The sequence below is a fragment of the Numenius arquata genome, chromosome 5 (assembly GCF_964106895.1).
Source record: "Numenius arquata chromosome 5, bNumArq3.hap1.1, whole genome shotgun sequence".
Classification (NCBI taxonomy): Eukaryota; Metazoa; Chordata; class Aves; order Charadriiformes; family Scolopacidae; genus Numenius; species Numenius arquata.
The window spans coordinates 53,181,555-53,199,795 of record NC_133580.1 but is presented as its reverse complement, the minus strand read 5'-3'; the positions used below and the strand labels follow the sequence as shown (position 1 = coordinate 53,199,795).

General features: G+C 38.6%; 1 protein-coding gene across 1 annotated transcript in view; it reads left to right on the top strand.

Moving 5' to 3' along the window:
• The window catches only part of FAM53A (family with sequence similarity 53 member A), a 73,384-nt gene extending 56,546 nt beyond the window's left edge, over positions 1–16,838 (top strand). The window contains exon 5 of the mRNA XM_074147811.1: positions 15,664–16,838. Coding sequence (XP_074003912.1) covers positions 15,664–15,987 — 324 coding nt within the window. The 3' untranslated portion in view covers positions 15,988–16,838. The remainder of the gene's footprint in view (positions 1–15,663) is intronic.
• The last annotated feature ends 1,403 nt before the right edge of the window (positions 16,839–18,241 follow it).

Here is an 18,241-nt window from a genome sequence, read left to right as displayed (position 1 = left end):
TTAAATTCCTCATTGAGATCCAAACTATTTGGTTGCTATCTGATCCCTGGGAAAAAAAAATGTTCTGAATTCAGGATAGCTTAGTTCTTCACTGTGATTTCTGAGCTCTGCAGGAGGTGTCTTCTCCCTGGAAGAGTGGACAGTGGAAAGAATTCAGTTGTTTTAAGATAAACAAACTCCTCAAGCTGTCAGGGTACCTGGATGTAGTGTGTAATGTTTTTGTTGCATCTTGTAGCGATGCAGTCTGATTAGAAAACAATTTGGTTAAACTTTAGAATATGTTTAGCTTAAGTAAGAATATCATACTCTTGACTGTTTAAGGGGGGGTAGGAGGAACCCTTACGTAAATGTGTACTTGCAATACCTGAAGTATGCATCCACTTCTTAACAACTAAAGACTTTGAATCCCACTTTCAGCTTAAGTACGATACAAACTTGTTCGAATGGCCTCCAAACATTTGTAGTGGTCATAAGCCAGCACAATTGTAGAAAATAGTGAACTATTGGAAATGGTCAAGGAAATTTGTGTACGTGTCATGCTCCTTGCAGAAACATTTTATCAAGGGTGATACCACTCCAAATTGGAAGGAGTTAACACTGAACAAGTTAAGTGACCTTGTAGGCTAGTATTGATGTGTTTATTTTAACTAGCTTCAAGAGACAGTCATTTGTTTGTGGCCATTTAAAGAGTGTGTATATATATTTATATATATAAAGATAAATAGGCTTTTCTGTACCTTTTCCCTGGTGCTCTGCTTCTGGAGGCCTTGACATAGAAGCATGTTACTGGATGGTGATCATCATGAGGACTGAAGTGATACTGTTCAAAATGCTGAGTAGTGGTACCAAGCTTATTAAGATGAAAAACCACTTCTATTGTATGACCCTTTTTTTTTAATCACACTTAGTTAAGACTACCTCGATGCTTTTTGAGCATAATTTTTAAAATCAGGGGTTGAAGATAAATTCAGACTTCGCTTACAGGTAGTTAGATAATGTTGTTTACTATTATCTTATTGTTAACTACGAGAAACTGCAAATCTCCTAACAGTTTCTGATTTTTGCCAATATGTGATTTGATAACAGCTATAACAAGATGTAGATCACTCTAATATAGGCTTGTTATGTAAGAATATTGGCTGAAAAAGGGTTTCAGGGTTGGAGTTGTGGATCACAATTGCTTAGACCTCTTCCAGGCACTGGGGTGGAGGGGGGAGATCACTGTATGGATTAGGATATAAATGGAGTTTGTGCAGACTCTTCTGACTTGCAGTGGTTCCCTTTGCTGGCATCTAGCCATCTCTCAAAAGGGTATGGGCTTAAGAGTTAATCACAAAGTCCGTCCTTTGTGATCACTGATTTTTAAGGACAGATAACTGTCGTCTTTCCGTTGCCATCTGGTGTGCAAGGCAAGGGTGGATGGGCAGATCCTAGCAAGCTTTATTTTGGCTCTTTTTGCCATCATCTTTTCCAGTTGTTTCTGAGACTGTAATTCATGAGTCCCTATAGTCCTCTGTCAATGTAGAATCATACTTAATAAGCTTATGTGCTAGCTAATAAGGTGTAAACTTTGTATAAGGAGTAAGGTAGGTTACATCTTCTAGATCTGTGTAAAAAGTGCATGGTCATATTAAAGACTGATACTGAGCACGCACAAGTGAGCATCCTTGCCCACACGAAGGTTAGATGCGTTGGTGCAATGCTTGCAATGAGCTGCAATTTGAAGACTTCCAGATACTCCAATTACATTCCTGGTTAATCACCAGTATTAATTTGTTCTTATGTTGTAATGTATTTGCAGGTTATGCAACAGCCTTAGGGAACTGAACTACAAGTTGCAAGCTTAGTTTTTACTCTTAAACATACTTGGCCATAGCTCTTAAATTTACTGCAACAGTTACTGTATATGTTGGCTTTTGTCCATGTGCTTTATATGGCTGCTGAAAGTACTGCAGACTTTGATTCTCTCCTTTGAACGGTTTTTATTGAACTCCTCTCAGTTGAGGCAGACTGTACTTTGAAATGTGTCCTGTCAAAGCAGCACAGATTTGGAGCTTTTTCCCCTTGAGAGGGACAGACCCCTTGGTGCATCAGTTGGTAGCAGCCACTGAGCTTTGTCTGGCAGATGGGGCACAGCGGTTGCTGCTGGGGTGTATGGAGATGGTTCTCACCATGACCAGACTTCAGCATCCTGGCTCTGATCCTGGGAATGGCCTGACTCTGTATCACACAGCCAAGGAGCTCTTCCATCTACCTGGCAGTTCATGGCACTTGCTGTGCCCTGGTTTTTTTCCACTGAAAAAAGCAGTAGAGTGGAAGGAAGCATCCGAAAGGCTGCTAGTTCCTTGAGACTCTAAAATTGTCACATAATGCCAGTGCCAAACAAATGTTATGTTAATCAATAATGCTGATTGCTTGAAAATTTCAAAGTCCTTGGGACTCTGTATTAGAATTCACTATAATGGCTGTATGTTTGTCTGTTACGCATTTGTAGAATTCAATTTTGACCTATTTGCTATATGCTGGGATTTATTCCTGGTTTTTGCTGCATGTCTTCTACATCCTGGCGGTGCTCAACTTGTGCTGCAAGCCCTTACTTAGCAAGCCAGCTTGCAACCCCCACTGCTACTGCCCTTTGCAAAGGGCAAGAACTCCATCAGCTCATACTTTAGATAAGTTTTCTGCCTCGCTGTAAAGCAAAATGTCCTAATCTGACACAATTAACAGTAATACTTTCAAATATTTGTGCTACTATTTTGGGTAGAAAGGAAACTTTTGTGAGTCAGGAGGTTACAGTGAATGTCTTCATGTTATCAAGTGTGTTTCTGAGAACTTAATCAAGTGTGCAAGTACCCAAAGCCTTGCTTCACTCAGAATTCAAGGAACTGGCAACCCCTTTACTCTGTCCCTCTTGTCATGCTGCAGAGGCCACCGGTGTCATGTCGCATACTAAAAACAGAATATAAATGTAAGCTTGAAGAGGTAATTTGAGGTTTTGGGGAGCTTTTGACTGGGTGGCAGCTGCTGCTTGAAACACCTCATCTCATAGAGGCAAGGTGCCTGCAGCAGCTGCTTATGCTTCATGTCTCCCCCTCTTAACAGCAGCCTGGCCTGGCAGAATGTACTTGTGACAAAATATCTATGGGTTTAATGAGGGTGAAACTTGGCAAATATTGCCCAGAAAAGCACTGCCAGGAGTGTGAACACTTTTCAGATGGCTTATTCCAGTTAATGATCAGTTGTTTCTTTCCAGATAGTAACCTTCTTTGTGAGAAACATGTTGCCCCTTGCATTAAAAAAATCTGCTCAGTTTTGGAACTGAAGACAACATCTACTGTTGCATCAGCCCAAGACTGTCCTTAGTCAGCAATTTTGATTTCCAAAACATGATCAGGAGGATTGCTGTACAATAAATAGTCAACATGATCCATACTTGTGCTTTGTTTTAGGCTCTGTGGATTCTTTTAAATGGGCAAAAAAGAGGGAACTGAGTAAAAGTATGCTCTTGCATAAGCAAGGGAACAAACTAGAAAAACAGATGGTGCTAAAAATAGTTTATTACCGAGGTCTAAATATGGCTCTGATTTTTTTTCCCTTATAAATAATGCAGCTATAAATTGTGCTAGATATCAATAAGTATTGAATTAACTCCAAACTGCTGAGTGTTACAGAACCTTTTGGCTGCTTTCCAAGCTTGGTGTTATCCTCCATTCATGGGATCAACACTTAATTCCTTAAGGGGGGGAAACCTGAAGAATTCATCCTCTTTGAATGGAAACATAGACGCAGGGAGTTTGAATGAGTAGCCACAGGCTAAGGCATCCTATTGCAATGGAAGGGGAGCCGTGCTTGATGAGTTCCTGCTAGGTCGCAGCCAGGATGAATCTCCTCCTTTCTTTTCCGAAATGCATGAACAATCAAAGGCTCCTTTTTTATCTATTGTTGCCATGGAGGGCGTCCATTTAAAGTTCAAATTCCAGCAGGCTTGGGAAGAAGGAAAGGAGATAGGAGTAGGCTGGGCTGGGAGATGATAGGCAAGCATCAAAAGTGAGCTGAACACAAGCCAGCACTTTGTCCTGTGACAGGACAGACCGGGCTGGGCATACTTGGTTTTGAATGGATGCCTGCAAGTTGTTTTTTTTTTTTTTTTGGAGTAGTGAATGAAACACTACTGAGGTAGCAGGCACAGAGAACATCTGGCGTTTTGCTTTCTTTGCATCAGCAGAGTGGGTCACAATGTGAAATTAGGCCCAAAATGGCATGTAATGAAGTGAGCCCTTGTGCTGGAGGTTCCCTGTGCTCTGACAGCAAGGGAGCATAAGCCTGGAGGATAGTGAAGGAAATATCATTAAAGATAGACCTTTTTCCCCTCTCTTGTAAATGGCGTTCAGTAACAAATGTCTCGCAAATAGCTGGAGCTTCTCAGAGCTGGTCAGCACTGTGTTGTTTTATCGGACCTGAAACTAGCTTTGTGTGTTTATGGTACTTTTCTGTAAGCAATGTGCTAATAAGAGGAGGAGGCAGCTTAATATCTGCTGCAGATTTGCTTTTCCTTTCTGGCAAGTTCCTGTATGTACAAGTAAGTATTTGTTGTTGAAAGAGCTAATGAGTACCAGACCAGCTGCATTTGACATTATGAGGAAAGGGGCTGTCTATTAATTCACAAGCCAGGTTTCAGCCAGCTGTGGATATTTGCTTTTTTAATTATTACTTAGCCTGTCATAAAATTGGATTATGCTAAAATTATTGGTGATGTTGTCTGGAATACAATACAATATTGAGTTAAGAGCTATGGTTCGGTGTTATAAATAGGGTACTTAAAGTTAATGTGCAGTTAAGCTGCACCAGAGGGTTTAAAGAGAGGTGACAGCACTCTTCTCAGGTTTTACCCATCTGGGTTTTGGCAGGTGGCAGGGGATTAGGTTTTTTCCTTGCTCTAAGTTGCAAGAGATGGTGTCTTGCAGAAGAGTTGAGTCGTATTTAGTCGTTGATAGGAAACTTTTTTCCAGATGTCTTGGCAAAAAATGAAATCCCAATTTATTTTTTTAAAAATTTACTAGAAAATGAGTTATACCTCTTTAGCTTAGGGTAGTTGTGAGAGAGGAGGTTCTCTTTAGTGTTGACTATTCTTTTAATAACATGGTAATCAAATTAATAGATCAGTGCCTCTTTATAGTACCAGATTGGAAGAACACTTTTCCTTCTGAGCTGAATATAACCTTTTGTGAAACTTCCCTTGCTTTTTGACAGTCACTTTTGAACTTGATACATTGTCTTCTGAAAGAGACCTAAACCAGGTTGATTCACCGAAGGTTTTTCTCTATAGAGAGGTTTATTAAAACCACTTTGGCAAGTCTTAAGTTTAACTGTCACTTTGTCTTTTGTTAGTCTTATACTGCATAGATCAGTTCCTGCTGCATGTGTATATACTACTACATAGGTGTGATAAAAGCAAAACAGATGTCTCAAGCATGTGAAAATGAACTGATTTGAATTTATCTACATCAATTAGTGATGTCAATTTGTTCTTCCATTAGGGTGGTAAATATTGTCTTGTTTACATGCTCTTTTTCAAGTATATGCAAACTGAAGAGAGGTTTGTGTGTGTTTTTAGTCACTGTTAGATGCAGCTTTTAATAGAGTGCAGTTCTAAGCAGGTGTTTTCTGCATAAGTGATCTGGGAGGTGATGCTTTGGTGCTAAGGTTAGCCTGCAGATAATCAAATAGCTGATCTGTTCATATACTTGAAAGTACTCAGTTCTTTATATGCTGATGATGACACATACTTCTGCAATAAAACTTAAGTATTACCAGAAACTGAATTTTAAATAAATGAGACTTCTGATGAGTTTCCTGATTTCAGTTTCCATTATTGTAGTAACCATGTGACTAAAACTCAAAAGGTGTTTATGGTATGCTAGGAAGCTTGCAAGTTGTGGTAGTGTAAACAAATTCGAGTCTTTAAAACAAAGCGTGTGTAATACTTGAATGTATACCTTTTAGAATATGACAGCCTTTTCATGCAAACTCTGATTTTTAGGAGGAAAACTGAACTTGACCATACAGTGAGAAGTTGAGCTCAGTTTTAGTGGATTTTGAATGTTGACTGTCTCACACAGAAGTTGCTTATAGTTTGCTTCTTTTCTGACTTGGTATGATATATTTTTAAGCATATATAGTTGTTTTTCAGTGTAGCTGAAGGATAAAGGACCATATATGTGGTTTCCTGATTTAACCTTTTTAAAAAAACATATTGAGTATCAACTGCTGAAGTGTTGTCAGCTTTGGTATTTGAACCAATAAACAAATTTGTCCAAATCCTATCTACTAAACATAAGTTTTAGCACAAGTTGACTCAGTATTACAAAATCTGTAGCAGGCTTGCTTGATGTCGAGAGCACTTCCTAAGCCATGAAGTTTCAGAAATGTTCAAAACAGTCCAAAATCAGATACTAAGCTAGAAAAATGCAGTACATGTAGTAGAGATTGAAGGTGAACAGTGCTAATTCTGTTCTTTCTAAACAAATGTGTTGTGTTCAACTTGTCTCTGGAAATAATTAGTGGCGAGAGTCCACCTACAGTTTGAATTAATGCTCCTACAAGAATTTATTGTTAAATTGTGGTTTTTGCATTTTGTTGAGCAAAAGATTTGTAACAGGGCTTATACTTAGTCTGCCTGTGCATATACCCATGCGTGCCTGTGTGCACTTGTATAACAAGATCTTAAGGCTCTGTTTTGGACAAGTATTTCTGTAGTGGAAAATTGGTCAGAAGAAGGGGGAACTGTTCCCAAGCTGAGGTCGTGTTTCCCTTTCTCTCCCATCCCCCCTCCCTGGCAGAAGTGAACTTTATGGCCCAATTATAGAATCCCTTAAAATGCTAGTTATGATGGAGTGCCAGCATAACCCAATAATATAGGTGAGGCTGATGTCTGTCAGTAACTAATGAGAGCAGCCTTAGAATCAGGATTTGGAGGTTACTTCTCTAACTTCTTATAAATTTGACCCATCTTACCAACTTAATATTTGACCTGAGGATAAAAAAAAAACATGCTAGAATTTTAAGAGAAGTTTGTACATGTGTGTACTCTTCAAAAATCAGTGCATATGTTATTCAGTTGTGAAAATAATTGTTTGCAGCTCATAGCAAAGTCATGAAGGAATAAGACCTTGGCTAAACTGCTCAGGAATAGAAGTTCTCTATAAAAATAGATGACACATAAATGGCAGGAAATGAAGCCAATATGGTCATGTTTTGAAACCACAAGGGTCAAATCCTGTCCTGTGTTACACTGGTGCATAATCAGTCAACTTAAACCCTGTTACTTGAGAACAGTTTGGTGTGGTAAAGTGAACTTCAAAATGTGACTATTATGAGTTTTGTGGAAGCACAGATACAACTTTTTCTGTTACCGTTTGAATGCATCTAGTTAGAAATCTAGTTTGGAGGTAGCTTTTTTATGTTGTCTGAGCTGATTGTAGTATTTAAGTCTGTTAATTCATTTGTCAGAGGAATAATACATTAGACTTTGGCCACCCAGGGCAGTCTTTGTTTTTGGATCCTGAATCCCCAAATACTGACAGATGATACTTGATTCTTGTTAACAATAATCTTTTTAAGCATTTTTCTTGTACTGTTCAGGGATATCAATGTTTTGAGCAACTGTGAAGTAGTTAGTGTATGTCTGTGTGATGGGATGCGTGTGTAGCTCATCTTACTGATGTGAGTGGGCTTCCTTATTTCCCACTTTAAAATGCAGAAAACTAGATGCATCTTTCTAAAATGTGTATCAATTAGACATTATTTAAACTAAGTCTCTATAAAATAATTTTTTCATACTATTAAGCAAGCTGGTAATATGCACTTTATGCTGTTTCTTGTTTCCAGAGCCTGTGTTTCTTTTCCAAAAGGAAAGGTAAAAGCTCTTGAATCGGAAAAGATGGAACAACTCTGGCAAAACATGAATCATTTCTGTTGGGAGAGAGCACGTGTTCACGCTGTTTCCCTTTGTGCCCTTCCACTACAAAACCAGATGTGTTCATCATCCCTGCATGAACACAAATGGTGCAGCTGTTTGTTCATCACACCATCACTCACTAATGCAGTTGGGTGATGTGAATTTGCCAGATTGAAGCCTCTTGAGCTTGAGCTCAAGCAGAATAGAAGCCCAATTCCATATTGTCCCGTGCAGTTTATCAATAAGGTGGGTAAATCTGCTGTCTGTATTAGAGATGTGCTTAGGATCGAGCAGGGAGCAGAAAAATAACTGGATAGTGTGCGAAGACAGTTGTTTCCCTTAAGGCAGAGCAAATGCTTTCCTCCTGCAAGAGACTCCAGACTGCAGCTGCAGCCTAAGCAAGAAAAGAGCTAGAACCCATCTTACCGGCCACTATTCCTGCTATTTCGATGCCTTTTTGAGTCTTTTCCCTGTGGTGCTGCTTTCCCTTTGAGGAAACCTCTCTTCTTCATCAGTGTATTTCAGATGAACGCTGCTGCTGTACCTAGTAGTCGTCTTGTTCGGTTTAATCTTCTTTCTCCCTGGCCAAAGTCTTGTACCGTATTATTCTGCTGAACAAAGCAAACGTCATTGTGTTCCACTTTGTTTGACACTATATTGACTATCAGCCAGTTCAGAACAGTTAGATCTACTGTGTGAGCTTCTTCTGTTTTAGTTAATGGAATAATTCATAGCATCTAGTACTAAGAATAGTTGAAACTTTTTTCCTTGATTATATGCAGGTGAAATAGGTAGGCCTGATGTTTGTAGAATGTAATTCCACATGCAATCTTTTATTATGAGAGTATGATTTACACTTATTGAAACAGGAAAGGTAAAAGGTTGCAGTTCACAAATTCACCAAATTAGAAAATGTAAGATGCCAACTGAATTAAAATTCCATACTATAAAAATATTTAAAATGCAGTTTAATGTTGGCCTGGGTTTTATATAAGGGGAAAATTGCCATATATGTTCACCCCCTTCATGTTAGTATTGCTGTGGAATCATATTCTTGACTGCATTCCATTAAATACTGCATTAACTCACTTAGCTTCCAATTTGTCTTTTTAAAAACAAACAAACAAGCCCTGTGATGAATGGTCCTGGGCTTGTAGAAACTGCTAAACCCCAGCACCTGAGTTTCCTGCACTAAACTACCCCAATCCAACCAAAAATTAATTTTAGAGGGGAATGAATAAAAAGCAGCAGTAGTGTTTTGCCTGCTTAGGTTTAGTTTAGAGGTGAATACCTTTAGACTGAACACTGATTCTGTAATCTGCTTAAATTCCTTAGTTTATGCCACTTGATGTTGAACTTAATTGAGCACATGTGCAACACTAAGCATGTGGGGGGGGTGAGCTAATAGCTCTGAGGGGGCCTCTGGATTTTCTCCTCAGTTGTTTAGATGATCTTTGCAAACCACCACAAGGAAAAGATGTGAAGAGGATATTTAGTTTGAATGTGAAATTTGATTTCATATGTGGAGTGCCTGTTGTGAATACTTTTCATGTCTGACTTTGGGGCAAGGGGGAAGCAGGTGTTCAGGTTCAACTTAACTTGCAGTAGTTGTAATCCCTCCTGTATTTGGGATCTGTCGTGCCTGAGACTTCACACATGGCTATTTGGAATTTGGTCTAATAGCAGTGATTTTAATTGGGTCTTAGAAAGTTTCCTAGCTAAACAAGTAGGCTGCTGTACAGGTCTGAAGACTGCAGTGCATGAGTGTTCCTAAAATCTCCCCACCAGTATGGGTGACAATGTGTGTGGACTGCAGCAGTGCTCAGGTAGAGAACTGGCCCCCAAATACCATGCAGTTTTTCTGCATTCTGGTTTTCTCACTTGTAGACCTTTAACTATTCCAGTGGTTTCTGTCAGTCATCTTGCTTGATGAACAGCCTTGTATTCTTGCATATGTGAGTATAATTAGACAAACTTAGTATTTCACTTAGATATTTCTATTTCATTAAGCCATAGTATTTCTTTCAACTAATAGCAGTAAATAAAAAGCCAAATTAAATCACAAGTTCTTAAAGCACATAAACAAAACTTAGAAGGATACTGTGGCACAATTTAGAACATAAGCATAAAAATCTAGGCCAATAAATAGATCAACTTTCATGGTAGACTACACCAGAAAGCTGTGTGCTTAAATCTAGAACAGTCTGGGTAGTGGAAGATGAAAGCCTGTTACTTCATGATGCTGTTTAGCATCTGATGCAAAATGAGTTGATGTCAGTTTACTTCTCTTCCTGGGCACCTACATCTAAAAAATTAAAATAACCTTTGAAGATACAGCAGAGACAAAGTACTGAACAACTTTCATTTCAAGTCATAGCCGTATTACTGCATGTCAGCTCGTATTGATTTTTAACTAGGTCTTTGGCTTTGCAAATAGGATTTACCTTATTTGACTACAAGAACTGCAGCAGTAATTTTATCTCTGATGTAAAGAATGGTTATTATAGGTTGTGTCCTATTACATGGCAAAATGGTAGAGGTTGTTTGTTCTTTCTCATTCATACCCAGTACTCCGTGCTTTTTCTGCTTCCTAGTTATAGATGATGAGCATTGCATCTTTTAATATAAACATACATGCCAAATTTCCAGGAAAATGAGGGATAACTATAGAGCTACAAAGAGTGAACAGCATGTTTGGTTCTCAAAGTGAATTTGATCGGAGATTAGATTTTGCCTGTGAAGCTGTCGGAGAATTTTCTAGGGACTTGATTCTGTTTCCACGAAATACATAAATAGAAATGTTTTTGTTAACTACTTGTTTTGTAGCTCAATGCAAGAAAAAAAAAAAGACTTCTCTTTTGCTTTGTTTCAAAGGCATAGTTCAAAAATCTCTAATGGTTTTTGACCTGCAATATTTCATTTAGACACTTGAATTAAAAAAAAAAAAATGTATTTCTGCAGCTTTGATTTCTCATTTAAGCAGAAAATTTCTTTCCCACTTAACTTTGTTCTTTAGCTTTTAGAGTGTATTAGCAAGCTTCAAGTATATAACATCATGGAGAATACTATATTGTTTTCCTCCTGTCAGCACTACTTCATACCGATGAAGCAGTATTTCTTCTCAGCTGGGAGCTTCTTAAAGCTAAGGTTATCTGTGAACACTGAAGTGTTAGCAAAATGCTCAGTGCTAGTCAAGACAGAAAAGTCAGGGTCAAATGTCAAGAGCTTTACTCTGCAGAAAGGTTAATAGTTTGTTATATAAGAACAGCATTTTTCTTACTATTTTTCACTTTATGTGTAGTAAAAATGCAGGGATTAGGACTCGGATATTTTTTTAATCTGTACAACCATTTGAGATTTCTAATGAGTTACAATAAACACTGTACATGTGAATTGTCGCAGGTAGTAATATTAATGCAAGTACCTAGATACATGAACTGAAAATTCAGTTTACAGGGAGGGACACTGTTCACATCTATTTGTGGTGGATGTGATGTCAGGTGGGTGATGGTATGTGCAGAAGGCAGTTTTCAACGTGATTCAATGAGCTGTTTAGGACTAGTCTCTTGTGACAGTTTGTTCTTACAATTTAAGGTTCTTCCTTAAGTCTCCCTCTTAGCTTTGTTAAATGAAGTCTCTTTCAGTGCTATGAATTTATACCATGGTTGGACTTAATTATTGCTGAGTCTAAACTGTAACCTGTAACCTCTTAGGGATAGGTTAGTGTCTTAGATATGAACACATCATGCTGTATGTGGTGCTTCTGATCTAAAACTTCACTGTGGCATATGTTATCTACAGTAAAGGCATTTGGTTTTGAGCCAGTCTGACTAATCTATAGGAAACATAAGCCCAGGAAGTGAAACAAGGACCTGTGAAGTCCTCAAAGGGAAATGCTGTCCATCTCACTTGCTCCTTCTCCATCAACTGGCTAGATACAGGGAAGCAACAGAAAAATCCTTGTGTTGCTCCGTGCTCTGGCTGCTTCTTCAGTGTTTTACACTTGGATTGATTGCTGATATTTCAGGATCTCCTCATTATGAGGACCACTGCATCACCCACATCTTTCATATCCCTGGTAGAGACCTTAACAGTCAAGAAACCCTATGTGCTGGTATTTCTTAAAGCAGCATCTCTTGTGTTGTGCAGTCATAGGCAAAAGTCTCAGGATGGGGCAGAAAGCAAGCCAGATAACTTGTCTAATTAGTCTGAGTCCCCTGTCTTCCTAAGCCTATGGCTTCAGGGAACAGCTCATCCTGTGGTGATGACTGGTGCTGAGAAGCAGTAGGATGGGCTTAGGGCTTCTGGTGGTTTCAGGCTTCCTCTGCTCCTTGCTTTGTGCCAGCTGCTGCAGCTGCATCTCTTCAGAGCAGCTGTATCTTCCACCCCCATTCAAAACTGAGGGGGGGAAAAAACGGGTGGACTCAGTGTGTGATGAGGGCACAGGGAAGAAGCATGAGAACTGCTGCTCCCATTAGACACTAGGTTTTCATGCATATAAGTGACTTATTTTTTTCCCTTGACTACTGTAGCAAATGCTCTAGTTTTGTTAGTAAAACAAAAACAACCTTCTTATTGCTTTTTATATTCGGAAAGTGATGTATTATGGGTTTCTGAACTGGAGGTTTAGTAAAGAGTACAGACATTAGTTTCCTTTCAAGCTACTCTGGGCCTTTCTTGTTTGCTTTGCATGGCAAGGGTCTAGAGAGATTTCTTTTATTTCCTTCCCCGCCATTGTTTTCGGTACAAAGTGTTTTTTTTTTCTTAATATTCAGACATTTTATCGCCTCACTTCTTTTAAAACTGAGTTTTTTTCTTTTTTTTTTTCCATCACACAAAAGAATACTTTTAGCTGATTGAGTTCTATCCATTGCCAACTGTGGACTCTTTTGTCTTGTTAGTCCGGCATCCTTTATAAAATGAGGACCATTGAGCAAGTACTCGCAGGCTCCCCACTGAGCACAATTGTGCTTGAAAGGTGTGGTACTGTACCAGTGTAACATGTAAAGCTGCAGTTTAGAGGGCTTGAATGCATTGCAATTTCTACCTTTTGCTTTGTGAAAGAAGTGGGATTGTGCTGTGAGATAATAAATCCACCTATTTTTAGTTTGGTTGGGTTGTGACAAGTGGGTGAACAAAGAACCAGTTGAATGCACTTGCTGTTGTGTTGAAACGGGCTAAAAGTTCCCATTCAAGTGGTTTCAGCACAGTACAGCTAACAGGCAATTTTCCATTTATGTACACAAACCTTCGAGAAAGACAGCTGTGTGGTTGGATTAATTTCTAGCAGTAAATTGAATAAAAGATATTTTGAAGGAGGACTTGGGAATTCCTTTCTAAAACATTGAAAGCAGAACTTTCAAAGCTTTCCTTTATTTGATCCCTTTCCTTCCCAGTGCCTGCTATAAGATTTAAAGAACTGAAAATATTGTCCCCTATATGGACATACACAAGAAGAAATGTGTGCTATTTCAAAGCAATGAGATAGAATTAGGATTAAAATATCCTATAACACTTTCTACTTCAAAAATACACTGGTTTACTTTTAAGTAATATGAGAGAAATTCACACCTCTTAGTCATAAAAAGGAGCTCAGATGTTTGTACTTGAATAAACTGTAAGTGAGCTATATAGAAATGTTTTGAAAACAGGAATGCATTTCATACCAAAATTGTTTTCATAGGGGAGTGAAATTTGGAAATAGAAAGCTTTTTGATCATGCAAGTTATCAATTTTGTTGATGCTAGTCACATGCGAAATTGGAATTGGGTTTTAACCATGGCTAACAGACTTTGGTGAATTACTCCTGACAGAACTATGTTCAGCAGTCTTTTTTTTTTTTTTTTTTCTGAAAGTTGATCTTTGGATGCAGATCTTGGAGTTGCATAAATCAACTCCTAAATGAAGTCTTGTTTGTGTCTGTCCCAGGAAACTATATTATCCCTTCCAGATCCTTCTGGCCCAAAACCTATGATTTGATATGATCTAATGTATAATATAACATCAAAGTTGTCTGAGCAAGAGAAGAGGGCAATACAGGCATAACAAATCTCTGATCAATGGTGAAGAACATCCTACTGATGTTTTCATGTGGCGCAGGCTTGGGAAATAGTGCTGCAGTGTCTTACCTATGGAGAGATACCAGCATCCTATACCAGTACTGCTGTTTGCTCCTCTGCCTAGTTGTGCTGTGATTGAACTCCAAAACTCAAGTGTTTTGCTTTTTTTGTTTGCCCGAGCTTTCCATCAATAAACTTTCTATGTAGATCTGATATAGGGGTGTCCAAAGAACTGTATGAACTTGCAGAGTGACAGTGGGCTTGTCTGCAAGGTATTCCATGTGTAACATCGGCCCTAAGGGGTCAGGCTAATCAGTTCACCTCAGTGAGATTTCCTCATTCTCCTCTCCTTCATCCAGTTGTATACAGGCAAGGTTGACTAATTTGTATTTCTTCTGAATTTGTGAAGTTTTGTTTAAAAAAAAAACACCCAAAGATATTGGTAAGCTGCTTGTGTGACTGCTGATGTGTGGTGGTGAAGTCAAAAGATTATCCAGTGCTCTAGAAAAGCATCTGGAATATAGCATATTGGAAGTGTTGGAATGTTCCTATTTCATCTAAATATATCAGCAAATCTAAACTAAAGAAATGACAAATTGGGCTAAGGAGCTGAAAATGGGCATGAAAGCTGGTCTTGTTCTATTACAAGTAGATCCACAGGGAACAATCGTGTATGTGAGACTGGAGTCACTTAACCAGTAAGACATAGCCTCAACTTTATTCTCCTGGCTCTTACCACCTCAGAGAGGAGCCCTATTTCACCCTCTTCTCACTGTGAGCTTGTATGAGACAGAATTTAGAAGTTTCTCACGTATTAAAATCTTAAGTTCTGCTGTCTGTATAGTTCTGTGTTTTTTCTTAAACGTTGCTTTTGGATGCAGTCAATGGTCCCTTGCAGTTACATGATGAGCTTAGGCATTTTATTCCTTTGTCTGAGGGACAGAGGTAACATACTTACTGAGGTGTTTTTTTTTCCTTCGTCTAAATAAAGGTGAGTGCTTCTCTGCTTTTAATATATTTTTCTTTCAAACAGAATTGCTGAAATTCCTGAGCTCTTGTTCAAATGGTACCCAAATGTAAGATAAAACTAAGCTGACTCTGGAGCAAGATGCCTCCAGTTGAAGCTTGGTTTTTCTTCTGTTTTGAGGTTACCCAAACATGCCAGTTGCCTTGCAGACTCTCACTGTCTCTGAGGTGAGGCCAGAGGGTTTGTTGTCTGTGTACTTGGGAACTTTGAGAAATTAATTGTTGACCAGGCTGCAGTGCAGCATTTAGGTCACTAAATGTGGATGTTACCAAATGCTATGCTCTGCATTCACCAGAGAGCTAATATATCAAACTGGGTGTCTATAGTTCCTCATTTAGTTGACTAAAGTTAGGTTTTGGGATCTTTCTGCATAAAAAAGGTGCCTGGTAGTTTTTCTCACTAGTGGAAATCTACACAGGCAAAATATCTGCGCAAAACCAGATTGCCTAGCAAGTAAAGACTGTTCTTCATGCCCCTTCTTGTTTCCAGGATTACTTTAAACATATGTGGCACTCTAATTTCAAGTACATACTCTTGATCCATTCAAGAATTTAAGGAATTTAATCTGCTCCTCCTTGTACAGTCATGATTAATATATTAATGTATTTTTTTAATTGCAGACTTTAAAAAATTCCAAAAGTCTTTGCTCCCTTGACTATGAAGATGATGATGACGACACACAAATGAAGACAATTGTTTCATCCCCATGTGACTCAAATGATCTTATGAACATCATCACCCCCGGTTCCAGTCCGATGAAAGAACAGCTGGATGAAGTAAGGCATCATGGGTCATGCCAAGGTAGCTTCAAAACAAGGGATTATAAGAAAGCAGCTGCAGTTTGTGAAAGCGATGAGGACACGAGTGATTGTGAGAGCACCGAAGAAGGCATCTTTCCTCTAGACTGTGGGGACTTGGACCTAGAGCAGATTGAAAACAACTGAGACTCGAAGTTGTGTGCTAGAATCTAAATTAAAATGATAGAGGATTACCTTTGCCATGCATAATCCAAGTCCCTGAATCTCTGTATTGCCTATCTTGGGCCTGTGTTAGAAGAAATGTTTCAGGTGGGGGAAAAACGTGAACCATTGTTACCTGTTTAGTCTATTGATCAATATGTGGATGACGACAAAAAAGTAGGAGGTTAAATGTTATTTTGAACATTAAGGAATAATTTTGATTAAAAATTTCCTAACAGATATTTTGCATTTTTATGGCTTTTACAGTTCTGGAGAAAAAGCATCTCTATTTTGAAATGAATTTTCAGAAGGGCATTCTATAAATCTAAATCTGTCTACAGTGATTCTGGTGCGGGTATATGTTGCTTTTGTTAAAGAGCTTAATGTGAAAAGTGAATTGCATAACAAAATTGGTAATAAACCTTCAGATAGAACTCTTAAATACCTGGTTGACAACTGGTCCAAAATACTTAACTGCCATCTTTGACGGTGTCTGGTTAAAAAAAACTTGATAACATGTACAAATGTTCTTTTCATACATTCAGGACTTTTTGATCAAAATATGGTAGTGACCTTAAAGGTTAACATTTTCCATGATTTTACTACTTGAATTGTTTTCTAGCCTGAAGCAATGCTAATTTAGGTGGGATAAAACTGCAAGTAGCTGCCCACCTACTTGGTCATTATGTTTTCTGTGGTTCAAAAGAATGTACAACAAGAGCACTTGAACTTTTAGACAGGGACTTTGTAATGATCAATTCCCCAGGAGGTGATCCCTTCAGCAATACTAGAAGGAAAATAGTCCTTGACTTAAATAAAATGACATTTTGCTTTGCACTTGTGTCTGCTTATGAATTTTTTACTGGTGGAATATGTGTAGTCTGTGGCAGATTCTGTAATATGGTACTTAGGTGTAGAATTGGGTGGTGGGGGAGGGCGCATTTCTGGTCATCTGAAAAGAAAGTGACATCAATTAGTCTGGGGAATAACTCATGCTGGATCCCAAAAGCAATTACATATTACATTTGAGACAATTACAGCATATTTTATTCATTGCAGACTATTGCAACACATACTTGTTTTGTTAGTTCAGCTACAATAAGGACTTTCCTGAACAAGGGGGAAATTCATCTCGAAATGGTTTTAAATTGGATAGAAAGGGGGAAGCTTAGGTTATGACACTTCAGTGCATCACATTAGTCTGTTCAAATCATCTGACTCTACTGTAACTTGTGCCATTAAACCAAAATCCAGCAACATATTTAAGTCTGCTAGTGGAATGTGGTTAGAAAGTAGTACATATCTTGAAATAAAATAAATATCAGAAAGAAGTAAATATCTTAAGGCATATGACAAAGGCTGGGGCAAGGTATGACACAGGCTCCAGCCTTGTGATTAGGGTCAGCCTTTCATCATAAAGAGAACTGGCCTTTAATTACTGAACCAACTTACATAACTCAGTATCTATACAAAATTTTAAAAGTTTGGGTAGCCAGTAAGAAGCTCTAAGCTTTTTTTCTTGCTTTTATGACTCCAACTGAATACAACTACAAGTGGCAATGATCTGTGATATTGATACTGGTGTAGGTGCATAGTAAGATGCAAGAACACTGCAAAGGCTTACTGGCTGCTTGATATGTTAACATATATTGTGAGGGAGAGAGTGAAGCTGCTTGCTGTTGACAAAAAAACATTCTCCTTTTTCTAGATGAGTAAATAGAGGAGTTGCTCTTGGAGCAAAGACTTTGGTTGCTTCAGAAGCTGCTGTTCACCGTGTGTGTCTCACACCACAGATTTTCTCTGGTGTAGCACAGGGCATACAAATAGTGGTATACACGTGCACAAAGCTACTTAAAATAATCCTATGCAACAGGATCACTGTTCTTGCTGCTACTTCAAGAAGTAGCAAGTGAGGTGCAGCCAGTTCCCCTCGTGGGTAGGTGGGAAACGTGCTATAGTGCGGTGGTCGGTCATTGTGGGTAATGGAACAACCCAGCTCCCCCCTGGACTGCAATTACTAGTTGCAGAACTGCGTTTCTCTTTGTGTATCCTTCTTAATTGAGCAATAGAGGTAAGTAAAACTGAATCAACTTTAGTGCGGGATTGTAGCAAAGGCCAATAGTGCCACTGGGATCACTTAAAAGCTAATTTACCTATTTGAAAGCACTCTAGTTAAAAGTGTAATTGCATGGAATGAGAATGCTAATGTGACAATCCATTTGGCTCTTCCTCCCCAAAG